This window comes from Sinocyclocheilus anshuiensis, unplaced genomic scaffold, assembly GCF_001515605.1.
Source record: "Sinocyclocheilus anshuiensis isolate Anshui unplaced genomic scaffold, SAMN03320099.WGS_v1.1 scaffold703, whole genome shotgun sequence".
In the NCBI taxonomy this organism is placed as follows: domain Eukaryota; kingdom Metazoa; phylum Chordata; class Actinopteri; order Cypriniformes; family Cyprinidae; genus Sinocyclocheilus; species Sinocyclocheilus anshuiensis.
In genome coordinates this window covers 56,723-73,187 of record NW_015551036.1, presented here as the reverse complement: position 1 = coordinate 73,187, position 16,465 = coordinate 56,723, and the positions used below count along the sequence as shown (strand labels likewise).

At 38.7% G+C, this 16,465-nt stretch overlaps 1 protein-coding gene across 1 annotated transcript in view; it reads left to right on the top strand.

The window, feature by feature from the left end:
* LOC107661337 (anthrax toxin receptor 1-like) overlaps positions 1 to 16,465 on the top strand; it is a 56,616-nt gene that overhangs the window by 24,450 nt on the left and 15,701 nt on the right. Inside the window, exons 11-17 of the mRNA XM_016450857.1 lie at positions 1,515 to 1,584; positions 1,709 to 1,787; positions 3,887 to 3,982; positions 11,015 to 11,056; positions 13,020 to 13,115; positions 14,172 to 14,339; positions 16,289 to 16,369. Coding sequence (XP_016306343.1) covers positions 1,515 to 1,584; positions 1,709 to 1,787; positions 3,887 to 3,982; positions 11,015 to 11,056; positions 13,020 to 13,115; positions 14,172 to 14,339; positions 16,289 to 16,369 — 632 coding nt within the window. The remainder of the gene's footprint in view (positions 1 to 1,514; positions 1,585 to 1,708; positions 1,788 to 3,886; positions 3,983 to 11,014; positions 11,057 to 13,019; positions 13,116 to 14,171; positions 14,340 to 16,288; positions 16,370 to 16,465) is intronic.

Genomic DNA, 16,465 nt, shown 5'->3' with positions numbered 1-16,465 from the left:
GGGTTCCAGTCCCCGAGTTTAGCCCAGAGAGGGTTCCAGTCCCCGAGTTTAGCCCAGTGAGGGCTCCTGTCCCTGAGTTTAGCCCAGAGAAGGTTCCAGTCCCCATGTCTAGCACAGAAAGGGCTCCAGTTCCCATGTCCAGTCCAAGGAGGGCTCCAGTCCCCAAGTCAAGCCCAGTGAGGGCCACAGTTCCCGAGTTAGGCCTACGGATGGCCTCTAAAGACAATATTCTCCCAAATGATTTTTTTTGGTGGGGGTAGTATGGGTCCGTCCGTAGTGGCTGGGCCGAGTGTTGAGGCCAAGGCCACGGAGGCCGTCCAGCCATGGCCTTCAGAGTTCCCTGTTCCGCCATGGCCTCCTGAACTGCCTGCTCCACCATGGCTTCTTAGTCTGCCTGTTCCGCAATGGCGCCCTGAACTGCCTGCTCCACCATGGCACCCCGAACTGCCTGCTCCGCTATGGCGCCCCGAGCTCCCTTCTCCGCCATGGCCCCTGAGCTCCCTGTGCCACCATGGCACCCTGGACTGCCTGATCTGCCCTGGAGGTGTCCCATTGATTTCCTTGATTAGCCCCATAATATAAACCCTGTGTTTCTAAGTTTCCCTTGTCTGGAATTGTACGTTGACCCCCGTGTCCTACCTGTGGTTTTCTATGTTGTAAATAAAGTCTGTGATAATTCTGGAATCTCCTTCGTCTCCTCGCTCCTTCACAGTAGGCAAACCGTGACACAGACGCAATTTGGTATCAACAGTAATTCTTATTGATTTATCACGCAAGTCGAAACCATGTGCACGTGTCTTTACTTCGTAGTACAACATGACCTTCCCTCGTGTGCTATGGGTAAACAGCCCAATAAAGCACAATGACAACATGACCCTCTGCCAGAATTCTGATTCTTTGGGATTTGAGCCGACCGCATACACCAACAAACAGCTTTCTACAGGATAAAGAAAAGCATAGAAGTGTTATATTTGTACATTTTCTTCTGCGTTCATGCTTTGGCTGTGTCAAGTGCTAAAGCACCAATTTGTCCATTTAATTTTTTTGAGTGTAGTAATTCGGAGTTGCATCTGAAAGATATAAAATAAATATTCGATTACAAGAACAAGCCTTTACATCTGCAGTTTATTGTTTTTGGGTGAATTTGGTGTCTCAGTTGGAGGCCCTTGACAGTCAGAGGTTTTGGAGCAATGGCCCCATTACCCCTGTTCTGTAATCCGTGACCCACTTCTCTTTCCTTTTGGATACTTTAGGGCTACCAGGGGTTAAGTGCCTTGCATAAGAGTTGATTCTAGGTTCTAACCTTGAACATTTGAATCCAATTTGATAAAAATGTTGTTGATAGGTTTTGCAATGACTGAAAATGAGATGCAGTCTTTCCTCAACAACTGCAGCTGTTTTTATTTTAACTGTCCTCTTATGCAAGGAATCAGACAGCAATATGCAAATATTTCATGCTGTATTTTCCAGATTTGCTGTTTGAAATGTGATTGTGTATTTGTCTTTTTTATTAGTGGTGAAGCCATTGGTAGTGGAGGACACGTATCTGCTCTGTCCAGCTCCTGTTCTTCGAGAGGAGGGAACGTAAGTTTATCAGATAAATATTTGTACTTTCTTTCTAGTGGCAGAAATGTTAACTGTGGCACATTAAGGAATGCAATGTAGTGTTTTCAAAGGATTTAAGTACTTTGTACATTGTGTATTGCAGGGCAGCCTCCCTTTACGTTAGCATGAATGAAGGGCTGAGTTTTATCTCTAGTTCTGTTACTATCACCACTGTAAGCTGTGTAAGTATTATTCTACATCATATTTTGTGCTTTGTTACTTGTGTTTTTGTGTTTGACAACCAGTGTTGGGGAAGCTACTATACACTACTGTTCAACAGTTTGGTGTCAGTACGATTTTTTTTAAAGAAGAGTCTTTGAACCAAGGTTGCATTTATTTGGTCAAAACCAACAATATTGTGAAATTTTATTACAGATTAAAACTAGATGATACTGTGAACAAACTTTGAGGCTAACCTGAAAGTTTGAAGCAGTTATAAAAAAAAGTTTGAATGCTTAGATAGACATGCTAGCATGATTTAGCACATTAGAATGTTGTTAGCATGTTTTTATCATAATTAGCATGTTGTTAGCATGGGACTAGCATGATTAACATGTGGTTATCATGATTAGCATGTTGTTAGCAAGTTTTTGTCCTATAGTATGTGGTTAACATGATTAACGTTGTCAGCATGTTTCTAGCATGATTACTGTGTTACTAGCTTGTTGTTAGCATGCTTCTAGCATGGTTACCATGTTGCTAGCAAGTGTCTAACGTGATTACCATGTTTAGCATGTTGCTAATATGATTCTAGCATGATTACCATATCTCTAGCATACTGCTAACATATTTTGGCATGATGCTAGCATGATATTGCACATTGCAAGAAGAAGAAGAAGAAAGAAGAAGCTTAAATAGAAGATCAGTGCAGTGGCTTTCTCAAGCCAACCTAATAACTGTTTCAGACAGCCCGGGGTCGTCACATGTGGTTGCCGCAAGCCCGCCTGCTGCCGCTCACGCAAGCCGGCCTCCACTCACTCTAGCCTACGGCCTCCGCTCACTCAAGCCCCACACCTCGCTTTTCAGACCGATGAGCTTTGTAAAAATCGACGCGTTTCAGAAAAGCAGGGCATAGAGGAGAAACAATAATGTACAGTATGTGGAAAATAATGTGTTTTAACCTTAAACCTCATAAACACATTTCATTACACCAAATACACAAAATAATGTTCTTTTTAGCAACATCATATGGCCCCTTTAATATATTTTATAAAGTAGTTTATTCCTGTGATGTTAAAGCAGAATTTTTTAGCATTATTATTCCAGTCTTCAGTTTCACATGATCCTTCAGAAATCATTGAAACTGAATCACTGAACAACTGTCCCTAAAATGCTGATTTGCAAGGAACATTTATTATTAGTATCAATGCTGTAAACAGTTGTGCTACTTGATGGGTGGAAAGTGTGGAGGTGTTTTTTTTTTCAGGATTATTTGATGAAGGAAATTTTGAAGAACAGCATTAATTTGAAATAGAAATGTTATGTAACAGTCTAAAAATCATCACTGTCACTTTTTATCTTTTAATGAGCTCTTGCTGAATAAAAGTATCAATTAATAAATAACAAATAAATAAATTAATTAAATAAATATTTACCCCAAGCTTTTGATTCGTGTACCAAATTGCTTAATGTTGGAAAAAGTAGCTTGTTGCTGGAGCTCTACTATTTTAAATATAGTTTAATTGCTTTCATGCAACTGAAAAATAGAATTAAGTTATATATTAATCACAAGGCTTGAACCATGTATTACTCATAATGATTCCCTAGCTAATACTCATTGCTGTAGTGTTTTAGCTTTTTAAAATGCAGCCAAATTACTGTAAAAAATGTGTTAAAAGAATGTAAACAAAAGGTTCTACAGGCTGGGAATGAAAACAAAATTACGGTAAAAAATGTATTAAATGGATTCCTGGAATGTCTGATGCCTTTAAAGTGGTGCCAGTCAAAGCTCTTTAGAAAAGCACAATGTGTTTCCTACCAAACAAATCCAAAAGCTTCTCACGAGCCAATGGGTTATGAGATCTCCCAGTGAGATCACTTGTAACTTAGTTCATCCCCTCGTTTAATAACTAGCCTATCCCTTTCAGAATGCATCATCTGTTATTTTCATAACTAGCACCCTTTCATGCAACCATTGTTTGAACTAAAGAAACTGAACAGCTGACATAATCTTATTGTTCCATTACATTTTCCAAATGTTTTTCTGAATGTCATTTGAATCTGATGTCATAACAAAAAACAGGCCCACTTATAGAAGTCTTCATATCTTTCCTCCCTGCAGTCTAATGGTACGATCTTGGCCATAGCACTACTGATAGTGATGCTACTGCTGATTCTGGCTCTCCTCTGGTGGTTTTGGCCTCTCTGCTGCACTGTGGTGAGTCCTCTGCATGGAAAATCTTGAGCTTACTCAAACAGAAGTCCTGCTACATATTAGGACATGAACGCAGACCTGCACAAAATCTGCATCTGCAGAATTGCACAGAAAACTCTGGATTTTCTAACCTGGGGTAGAGTGCGTTTCTAAAAAGCACCAACTATGGTCACAAGTTCCATCATTACCAACACGGTTCAACAATTCGGTGTTTCCTCAAACCATAGTTTCAACAAACATTCACGAAGAGCATTGCAAACTACAGCTCTCATTGGAAGAAAACTACAGTTTTTTGTTAGTATGACATTTGGAGTTGATGAGTGCACATGTGCTTGAGTCTGTAGGGGAAACTTGAAGGAGTATGACGTAAGAGGGACCAACGATGCAATCAAACATCTGGAAATAAAGCAAAACAATAGCGAAACCGAAATTACGAAGTAGTCCTCAGGTGCCATGTTCATTATTTACAGGAATAATCAAAACTATTACTACATCACTACCTGCATGATGTCATTAACGATAGTTGTATATTGTTGAACCAGTGTGGTTAGAACAGCAGATTTGCAACAAAGTTACTAAGATTTCAGGAAACAGTTTTGACTAGATATAGTTTATTTCTTCAATTATGACTCGTATTGTGGTAGTTAATCAGAGAGTTATGTCATTGAATAGGATGGGACTTCACACATTTTTGCTAAATCTGAGGGTTATACTTGATTTCATCTACTTTAGACATCCTACTAACTTTAAGTAACTTTGCACATCAGCGAACTCTCACTAGAGTATTATAGCCAGATTTACTGAACAAGGCAAATTAAACTGAGAGCATAATTCCAAAAAAGCACCGATTGGAGTGGAAATTTATTTGGGTGATCTACTGATAATGTGCAAATTAAAGAACACAGAACTCTTGAAACAGAACTCCTACAAATGCATATGCAATAAGGTCAGCCACGAAAATACCTGCATCCAAGCCCTTTTATCACTAATTTTTCACTGCACGTTTTTAGTTAATCCTGACAGTACTTTTTAACCCCAAAAAATGTTTGTGCAGGTACAAGCTGCTAATAGATTTGGCCCGTAGTCTATATTAGTAGACCTTTAAGCCCAAAGTATACTTCAGCCACGTGCACAGCGTTGGCGCGAGGTCAACATTGAGACAGAATAAGTCAATAGGTGATACTGCGCATGTGTCGAACTCGTCCATCCGCGGTTGTATATACTTGAAAATTACTATTATAGCCACGCGTTTGGGTGACATGTACTGTAGTTGCGGTAGTTGTAGTTGACCATCAAAATAAAGTGTTAGATATTAAGCAGACAGTCTGTTGATACTCTTATGACTGGTAGTTTTTGCAGTTTTAAAGTTACTTACTGTTAGTAGATTATGTAAAGTGGACTATTGAAATAAATTGTTAACCATCTGAGAAATGTTGCCATGGAAAAAAAATTGTCACCATTTAAAATCATTTATACTTGGCTTTGCTGCACTTGAACTTAGGGTCAGGTTTAGGAAAAAAATACATGTTTCTTGCTTGATTTAAATGTCGATCAAAAAAGTTGACATTTGTACAGTATATTTTTAATGTTATTAAAACCACACCTGTATTGGATAAAAGGTTTTTCCCATTAGGTTGCATTTTCTGCCAAATTCTAACTTTATTCTAACCACACTTAATTCTAACCAAAATTATTCACATTTCTCATCCTTTCTTTGCCCAGTTACTAAATATCTTGTCTAATTTGTTAATAATTAATAACAATCAGCTACCAGTAGGGGGATATTCACACAGAACACACTTTTGTGTTTAAAAATGTGAGACACAGGGCAAGGTTTAGAAGTTTAACTTACTTTTAACTTACTTTTTAGAATGTGCTATAGTATCTCTGTTCAAACACATCCACAAAGGGCATGTTAATATAGAAGAACAATGGGAAAGCAGTGCAGTGGAATGCAAAAACATGTTCTGTGTGAATGCTGCCTAAGTAAGTAGTACTCTCAACTGCACATTTTACCATATTTATAATAATTTATAACCCCCACACCCCACAATCAATGCAGAAAAAGTGCAGATACTGTGTGGTCTTATTAAGTGGTTAGATACCAATATACAAAAGATCTCATTATTTTGTTCATAAGTACACAGAATGGGCCACAGCCATGGTTCTTATGTCATGGGGTATTGGTGACTGAGAATGGACCATTAACAAATTAAGAAGATTTAATTAAAGATGATTTCATTAAATGTGGGGAAGAGTACTCATCTTTCAAAAACATGAGAGTACATTTGAAGTTTTTGCCAATATAAAATATTAATATCTTATTGGCTGTCTCTTAAACTGTATTTCTAAATGAATATCTTTTAGGACGATGCATTACACATCAAATTTCCCAACTATACCACTTTGGAACATCTTACCACTACATATGAGAATTACAGTTGGCAGATGATTTGCTTACACTGGGCTAAAACTGCACTCCCCTCGTATAAAAGATGAATGTGTTCAATTAGGATTCATATCTGACAAACCTGTTGGATTTCTATTTTTCCAATAATTATATAAATACACCATGATGACTTGACCTAAACTCCATTACCCAAAGAGACATTTTAGATGTGACAGGCCCATAGGAACACATGGGCGAAGATGTTTCCTTTAAAGGGTAGCTGTACCTTTGCACCTTTAATCTGGACGACCTTTGGTTGTTGCCTGATCTTTCTTCCAGGTTTGTTTGTTTTGACCATGTAATGAGCTTTTCTGTTGCTAGGCTGAACCCCAGTGGTGTCCAGGCAGTCTGTGCAGGTTGAGTTGGGTTAGCTTTCATGCCCTATTTGTCCTGTAATGACTTGTTAAGCCTAAGTATATTAGACTAACACAGAGTCAAGGCCACCTGGGATTTGTAGACAAATTGGTTCAACAACTCTTGGATCTGACATCACCTTTGAACTCTCAAGGTCAAACGTCAGAAGTGAGTTTCCTCATTGCTTTTCCAGAAGAACTGCAGATGTGGAACCTTCTTTTACACAAAGAAAGTTTGAGTATAAGAATTTAGAGGGGAAAAAATGCATTTAGTCTTGGACTCTGACTCATCATGGACATGGACTCTTTTACTTGTGTAACTGGTCCTACTTGCAACACTCTAAGTGGCAATCGAAGCAGCGTCAACCAGCATGGGAGTTAGGTGTAGTCAGTAACTAGCATACCTCTTAAGACCAGGGGAGTGAAGGAATATAATTCCTTAATCCCATAAAATATCGCAAAAGTTTTGTGCAAATCTGCAATGGAAACCAGGCTAGTGTCAGTGTTGCAGATTATGAACAAATTTAATTCAGTTCTAAAGCAGACGACAATAGTATTCAGCTCAATTCCGTTCAACTTGTGTTCTCATCTGGTAATGTCAATGCCAAATCGATGATATTACTGAATATTTAGTGACTTTCATATCCCAACTAAGAAAGCCAAAGGCAACAGTGGCAAGGAACCCAAACTTCATCAGTTGACAGAAATAAAATGGAAAACTTGGGAGATACCAAGCTCAGTCGGGGGACCAGTTCTCCTCTGGCCAAATGAACAAACGATGTGATACTGCATCACACTGGTATTAGGTGGGAAGGAAGAGTTGTAGTATCTCCAGCTGCCGTAGTAGGGGACTGGCTTATCAGTGGACTTGAATCTGTGCCAAGATCTTGTCTATTAGCTGCGGTCTTCAGGACTTGTCTTGTCGATGTCTTTGCTGACCGTGAAGAGGCTATGTGGAGGTGGGCACACTAACAAGGTGCTAGATAGCTCTTACTTGTTGGTCTCTGTTACACTGGCACAAACTGGTTGGTCATCCAGGTATACTAGCTTAACCAATGTAACATCGATGGTGACCAGCCCAAACCCCAAAACATACCTCATACTGGTCAATAAGATGGTTTTGATAGATACTTTAAGATAATTAACAGCAGAACCTGCTATGATCTTGGCCCAAGATGTCAAATCCTGCTCCTGGAGGGACAACTTCAAGCAGAGTTTAGCTCCAACCCCAATTAAACACATCTGGACCAGAAAATCATGAGATCACTAGAATCTTCCAGGTCGGTGTGTTGGAGCAGGTTGGAGCTAAATTCTGCATCAAGGCATCAGACACCTCTGGTCTTTTCTAGCCGTGAAAGATTTATTCTATAGATCAGAGGTGTCAAGTCCTGCTCCTGGAGGGCCACTGTCCTGTTTAGATTCAACCCTAATTCAGCTAAAGCCAGCTAATCAAGGCCTCCAGAAGTACCTGAAAACTAACTTTGTCGTTGTTGTAGTAGGTCTGAGTTCAACACCCATGCTAGATCCTGCAGAGATTAAACATTTGCCACAGGACAAAGTGTCTAGTTACACCTCTTGAGACCCAAGCCTGGCCTTTCTCTTGATTTCTGAGGGACATATAATAATTCAAACTGTCTGTGAGGTCCAACTAAGAAATATCAGAAGAACTGGACGTGTCTGGAATTTGTCTGGAAAGGCACAACAGGAAAAGAGAAGAAATGAGTCATTGCTGTGTTAGAGGAGTGTTGAGCTGAAGTTTATGGTTGAACCAGCTAATCCGGCTGAAATCCCGCTCAGCAATGATCATTTTCCATAGAGACCAGCTGTTGACCACCATGGACTGAATTAGCATTAGCTTATTGCTATGTTTAAATAGTTTGGCTTTATTTATTAACACAGGGTCATTTAGACTTTAAATACCATGTGTGTTGGTCAAGTTCAAACCTGCTAGGCAAAATTCCTTACGAAATGAATATTTTTGCAAAACGGAAAAAGACGTGTCTGTTTATACAAGGTAATATTGTCTGTCTGCCACTTAAAATCTCTACATGAACTAAAGGGGGCACGCTCTGTTTGGGAAAGTTATTCTTTGTAACCATGGAAAATGAAATTGTGATTTGACCTTTGAAATAACAAGGAAGAATAGTGCCCATTCTCAATTTCATTAAGATCTATTGATTGCCAAGTAGTGTAATGCTAACGTTTTACTGGAGGTACAGAGCCATATTTGCAGCATTGTGACATGACAAAACTGGAACGCTCCCCCTATAACAAACAACGCTGTTTTTCCTGTAGGATACCCAGTATATGAAACACTAGCTAGGTCTGTATGCTAATTGTGTGTTCAAGACCTTTCTGGCAGTTTCTGCCCATAAATTCGGAAATCTTAATTACAACATGATGTGTGTTAAAGTGATTTTGCATGGAATAAATTCGATGCATTGGCCAATTTAGCCTTTTTTCATATCTCAACCATGACGGAAATTTTTTGCACTAGTGCAATAAAATTAAGTTGTATTAATACTCTATCTGTATTTTATCCTTCTCAGCCACTGACAGTGATGGACAGATTTGTTGCACAAGTGTCTTAAACCAACTAAATGAGCATTATTTAAATCAGCTTTATCAACAGAACACTATCTATGTACATCATGGTACCTATGGCTATGGTACCATCAGCATTCACAATTGCATGTTCAATAACAATTTGCTTCAACCATTAATTCTTTAATTGACAACTCGGAAAGTGAGGGCTTAAAATGTTTCTCACTGGTAATAATTCTCACTTTATGGTGTTGTTCAGATGCTTTCACTCGTAAATACAATCATTCCGTCATGACTAGAACACAGCAAGAGACTGTTTATGAAAACACTCAATTAATCAAATAATTTTGCCTTCAGTCCAAGCAGAAAGCAAAATAGTTGGAATTACTACTACACTCTGGCATTTTTAATGTCTCTGTCCTTGAAATGTTTTTCACATGATTCCCAGAATTCCAGATGAGTTTCAAAACAATAACAATATGTGCTCTTTCACAATTGTTTTGCATGTGGATGAATAGTGGATCTCCTTTTTAAATACTTTAGCAGTTTCAACAGTGACACAAAATTGTACTGCCTTCATCAAATTATGTTTCTACGTGTCCTTTAAAAGATATATTACCTGTCACATCATATAACCAAAGCCATAAGTTTCAGTTTTATAATTAGCTGTTAGCTGTTAGCAAAGCAGCTGTCATTCTACACAGAGTTTAGCAAAAAGATGAAAAAAAAAATCATATTGTAACCAGCTATTTGATAAGAATTTACAAACAGCTGCTCCTTGAGGTCAAAGGATGGAATTTGTGAAGAATTATAGTAAACGTTTGTGAGATCATACGATGTATCCCTTACGAAAATTAACCATGGTTTTACTACAAATAAAATATTAACCTATTAACCATGGTTTTGCTACACTAACCATAGTTTAACCATGGTATTTGTAATAAAGCTGTGGTTATAAAAATACATGGTTACTACACTTTTACTACAATAAAAATGGTTCATTTTTATAAGGGATTAGTAAATAAATCACATTGTACATTGTTGAATTATAACAAGTTATGGTTTTTATATTTATATTGTTTACATTTAATAATAATTATTATTATACTAATATTTATCATTCTAAATTATTATGATCAGTGACTGAAACATTAGTCTGAGCTAGAAAACAGCTTTTTTCCCCAAATGGCAAAGGTCAAGTGAATGTTGCATAATTATCATTATATGGTTGATTTTGTATTCCTGATGCCCTGTGCTGTTTTGCTAATTGCTAAATCGCTTAAATGCTGTAGTACTTGACTTCTGAACAAGTAAATAATCAGTTTTACTTCTCTGAAAGACACATACCTGGAAAAGCTTAACGCTCAGCCCTGCCTTTCAGCATTTAGATCTGGCCTCCAGATTTTTAGGTCATTTAAACTTGCTTGTAAACACACTGAAAACGGGGAGAGGAGGGGTGCAATTCCTTAGCCATGTGTTTTTGTGTAACCTGATTTTCTGGCACACACTGAAAACATTACTTGGGTCCTTTGACATGTCAGTGGAAGAAAAAAAAAACTGTTTTTTAACTTTGGAGAGCATGTGGTCTGACATGCCAGCATGAGTGGGCTCATGTGATGTTGTTTATCTTTTTATCCAGTTGATCTTCTCTCTCTCTCTCTCTCTCTCTCTCTCTCTCTCTCTCTGCAGATTATCCATGAACCTCCACCAACAGTAGTGGAAGATAGTTCGGTAAGAACTTTTTTTTTTAATTGATCTGTACATATCTGTACAGTCTAATTAAGCAGTATTGCTCTTGCATCTGTGTTGTCATACTGTGATCTGGCCATAGGCACAATACGTTTCAGACCAAAACCGGTCAGTACGTTTTTTAATTTCTCACTCGCCAACAAAAATAGTGGCAAAGGAAGCTAAAGCATCGAGCTTTGCCTGTCACAAAGCAACACACAGACTGAAAGTTGGTCTGGAACAGCATATCAGTGGAGCAAATGAGATTTCCCATTTCCGTTCAAAGCTTTTCATAATCACTCCGCTGTTCACCTACTGTGGTCTGAAAAGCCAATAAAGGAATACAAGTAACTTGGATTGCAGATTACTAATAATACATAAATTATTACTGAGAAAATGTGCCAGTGTTCAACTGGTTTTTATAAGCAGTTTTCTACATTACACTGGACTGTTTTTATTGGCTAAAGATTTAAGGTAATCTATAAGTAAGATAATAAATATCCTGGTAAGTAGCCGTGTAATATGTGGGATAACGTATAGTCAGCTGGTCATTATCGCTTAAATAAACCCAGACACGACCGTGATGTAAGACAGAGGGGTCTTGTAACACGCTAAAGGGGTTTATTTTGTGATAATGACTGTCTGACTGCACACAGTATATCTGAGAATGTGCTGGTATTATACTATGGAAACAAAGAGTTATCCTGGAGCGTTTATGGTGATTTTCTTCTTGAACTCTTGTTTATCTTGGATTAGGCTTAATCCTTGTTTACTGAAACCATCCCTGAGATCTCAGTGTCCAAGTCCACACATGAAAAATGTCTATTAAGGGTCAGATTTGGAGGTTATTTTTGTAATGATGTTATTCAGAATTGGAACTGGTTCTGAAGGTCAGAATGTTTCAGTTATTTAACAGGAACTTTGAGAGAGACTTTGGACTCCATAAAACTCCACAGATCTTTGTAGGCTGTTGTTTAACCGCTCTGGCTTTGCTGGGCTAAAATGAATTAGTTCAGTCTGGCCTTATTAAAGACCTGTAATATGATAGCATATTTTTTATAAATCTTTCATCAGTTATGTCACTTTTGTAAGACTGTAGGAATGTCATATGTGGAATGGCTGTGGGTTTGGGAAATTTCCCTGAAGGTTTCTTTAAGTTAAGCTAAAGTTTCAGGATATAAAAAATGTGACGGGGAATCAAGTGGGTGGTCAAATTGAAATATGAAGCATGGGGACGGCTTTTAACCTTTTTGATTAAGTATGGATGCATTGATTAAAAGATGTCTGTTCAAATCTCGAGGACTGATTGCTAAACAGGGTTAAATTTCCTCAGAGCTGGAAAAATAAAGTCATAACTTGAGTGAGCCAATTTGGATTTATTTTATTGGATCAGGAAGAGCTAGGGAGGCTGTAAGCGTGGCTCGTGCCTTTCTGAGAGGCAATAAATTAAAAAGTCATGTTTTAAAGGAGTGAGTCACACCTCATTTAGGAAAATGCTCGGCCATTGGAATAAGACACGAAAAATATGTACTTGGAACAAACAAAGAATCTTTACAATAGTGTTCTTGTTTCGTTTAATAGGATGTGTATATCAGTTCTCAACATAGAGACCCAGATTTTACATTGGACATATAGCTAGCCAACATCTGTAACCTATATTTAATGTGGTCTGGGTTACGTTTTTGTTTTACCTTCACTCTTAAAAATCCCCCCTTTCGGAACCTTTATTTTTAAGAGTGAAGGTTCTTCATGGAACCATCAATGCTAATATGGAACCTTAATTTTTAAGGCTGTTGTGCAGTTTTGTTCATGGTTTTCAAGGATTGGGATCACTTTTACCAGTAAATTGCACCACAATTAACTTCTTCCCTGTTGTTTGTGACCAGAACAGATTTGTGGCAAACCGGTTTAGAACCATTGGACTTCATTTTGGTCACATTTTCATTGCCTTTGTTTGCACTATAAGGATGATGAAGAGGATGGAACTCCGAAGAAGAAGTGGCCCACAGTCGACGCGTCTTACTATGGAGGAAGAGGAGTTGGAGGCATTAAAAGAATGGAGGTAAACAACAGTTTTATCACTCGCTGGAGGGCACCAGCCACTAAATTAGCACACGCTCAGTGCCTTTCATCCAGAGGAAGCAGGCTGTGTCTCTAGAGGAACCTGGGGTTAAGTGTCTTTCTTAAGGGTGATGGATTCTGCCAGTAAATCTCCAGTTGACAGTTTGCCCTTAGTTGGAATGAAACCACTGTTGTTTATATTACATGCCAAGAGACTTCAGCACGTCATAATTGAAATCAGCGATGCTGCCGAAAGCGAATGCCACAACTGTGAAGAAAAACAGGAAATACAGAAGGAATAAGTCAAATGTTTGTCAAATCCATTAATTCGCAAAAGTATGCTTGAAATAAATGGATATGCTATGCAAACACAAGACCAAATCAAAAAATGGCATGACAAAAACAAGGGGAAAAAAATAGTTTAAGCCAACATAACATGGTATGTTGTCTAGTTGGCTGGTTTTAAAATGGTTTAGGACACTGGAACTTGCTGACCAGCTACATGATCTGAAGATCAGCTTGACTAGGCTGGGAGACCAGCTAAGCAACCTTTGGCGTGTTAAAGCAATTTTGTTTCATCAAACGGCTGCCAGTAAAGTACCAAAGTTTACAATCACAGCAAGACTGTTTACAATTGAGGAAAACGTGTGTGTGTGTGCATTATACCGCTCATCTGCTGTTTGGAATCCTTCCTTCTGTCAAACATTCTGCCTCAATTACCAGCAGTGCAGAGTTTGCAGTCTCGAAAATACCTGTCTAGAAATATCTCTATTTGAGAAAACATAAAATACGCATTCTTTGTCATGATTCATAGTTTTTATACTACTGAGTTGACCCTGAAAATCTTTTGATTTTTCCCCCCATTTGTACCTGGAAAGGATTTTGAAATGTTGATAACAGGAAGGTTATGATGTAAAAATGAGGAAAGGTTTTGGAGTAAAATTCATGTGCACTTTTTTTATACAGAGGGACAGATGTGCTTGCTTCCATTGAAGCTCTTTGGATCATTGTCAAGTCATGCTGGATAAAATGACGATAGCCATCTCCTTCCTTTCAGGTTCGCTGGGGTGAGAAAGGTTCGACCGAGGAGGGTGCTAAACTGGAGAAGGCGAAGAATGCGAGGGTGAAGATGCCTGAGCAAGAGTTTGAAGCTCCTCTTGCTCGCATCCTAAATAATGGCATGCGGAAACCTCCAGGCCCTCGTAAATGGTACTCGCCCATTAAGGTGAGAAGAACAATAGTGTATTCGGGTACAAGTTAACTAAAACTCAATAACACTTTTTAGTTTAAGGACCATTTCTCACTATTAACTAGTTGCTTATTAGCATGCTTATTGGCTGTTGATTAGTACTTGTAAAACACATATTAATGTCTTATTCTGTCTGTGGTTTTCCTGCAGAATTGAGGTACTTTTACACTGTTGCCATGGATTGTTTTTTAAGTCTGTAGTGTAAAGTGACCCCCCGGCCCCCACCAGCTTTTTCAATGCAGGAGGACCCCCACCGGAGGGAAAAAAACATAAAAATACCCGATTGGACTAGTTTTGAATAGCAACTGGGCGGGTTTTGTTTCACAGACCTGGAAACCTGTCAATACGTCTACCCTGGGTTGTTTTGCCAAGTGTATAGTGTAAATGCAGATATGGGTCTTCAGAAAAATCAGATATAGTCTACAAATCGGAATTGGGCTTCAAGACCTGCAGTTTAAATGCAGCCTTTGTTATGGGTAACAGTTTGTAAAACACAAAAGATGATATTTTGAAGAACATTGGGGTCCACCCAACATTGTACAACATTAAACGAAAAAGTAAATAGTTTAAAAATGTTTAAAATCTAAAATATTTTGTTTGTGTTCCATTGAGTAGAACACTAAAGCTGTGGTTCCCAATTCAGGGGCTGCATCCTTAAAAGGAAGCAGACTTTGAAGGATGCATTTAGAGGCCACTTTTAAAAGAGCCTTCGAATTGGGACAGCCTTCGTTGCACCTTTGTGCAATCAGTCTAGTAATTTCGCCTTTGAAGGAAGCAGCCTCTGACACAGCTTAAGACTATAGATGAGACTAATTCTGTTGACAGTTAAACATGAGCAGCCTCCCACCATGCAGTTCTCCTGCTGATTTAATGTGTAAAAACCTGACTTGAGATGTCAATGCTTATAATCAAGCATCTATGAATCAGCTTGGGGATTCATAAAACAGACCAGAAACTGTGGTGACCTCCAAGAAACTATGCCTGCAGAGTCAGCACTTTATTACACTCAAAACCAGGTTTCCCTCATTTCACCTCTCTCCGCTCACTCATTCTAATAGATCTCGCCATCCAAGAGCTAAGATCATTGCCAAAGCTTTTTTCCCCCCTGTTGTTCATTCTTTTAGTCTGTGTATCTTTCCTTTAAATTTTTTCCCCTCCTTTATTTGTTCATCTCTGTATTCTATGTGTGTCTGCGTTGTTTTATATTTGGAGAGAGGCAATGTGACCAGTATGTGCCACTTTTTGTGACCCAACTTTACATTTAAATCTTCCAAGATGTCCTTGTGTGCTTTCCTTCCCTCATTAATTTTCTCTGTTCATTTCATGTGCAATGAGGGTCGGTTGTCTTTATTAGGAAGTTGGATCGAGGCTGAGGGACATCAGAATGCTGTTATATATTAATAACTGTGGGGCAGATCGCGAAGGATTGGTTCATTCTAAACTGTGGCTTTGAGATTTATCCGTCTCATTTGATAGTGAGCCAGAGAGGCCACATGTGGGGTGTCGGTTTCAGGAAATCTCTTTGTTCATATAACCCATTTCTCAGTGTTTGGTGACTGAACAATATGAGGAGCAAGTTATTAAAGACCTGAGGGTCAATGAAGACGCAATAAAGTCTTGAATCGTACAGAAAACAGACAGTTTATACAGGGGTGTCCAATCCTGCTCCTGGAGGGCCAATGTTCTGCAGAGTTAAGATCCAACCAGCTCCAACACACTTTCCTGGAAGATTCTAGTGCATCTGAAGAGCTTGATTAGCTGGTTCAGGTGTGTTTGATTAGAGTTGGAGCTAAACTCTGCAGGACAGTGGCCCTCCAGGAACTGATTTTGACCACTGGTTTGTATACACATACACATCTGCTTGCTTTTTCAATATTCATTTTTGTGTTTTTGGGGTGCGTGTTTGTGTGTGTGCTGATGCACAGGGAAAACTGGATGCATTGTGGGTACTTCTGAAGAAAGGGTATGACAGAGTGTCCATCATGCGACCACAACCTGGAGACAAGGTAAGACTCTTTATTTGTTTAAGTATAACAAATGCACACATATACACACACACACACACACACACACACACACACACACACATACATATACACATA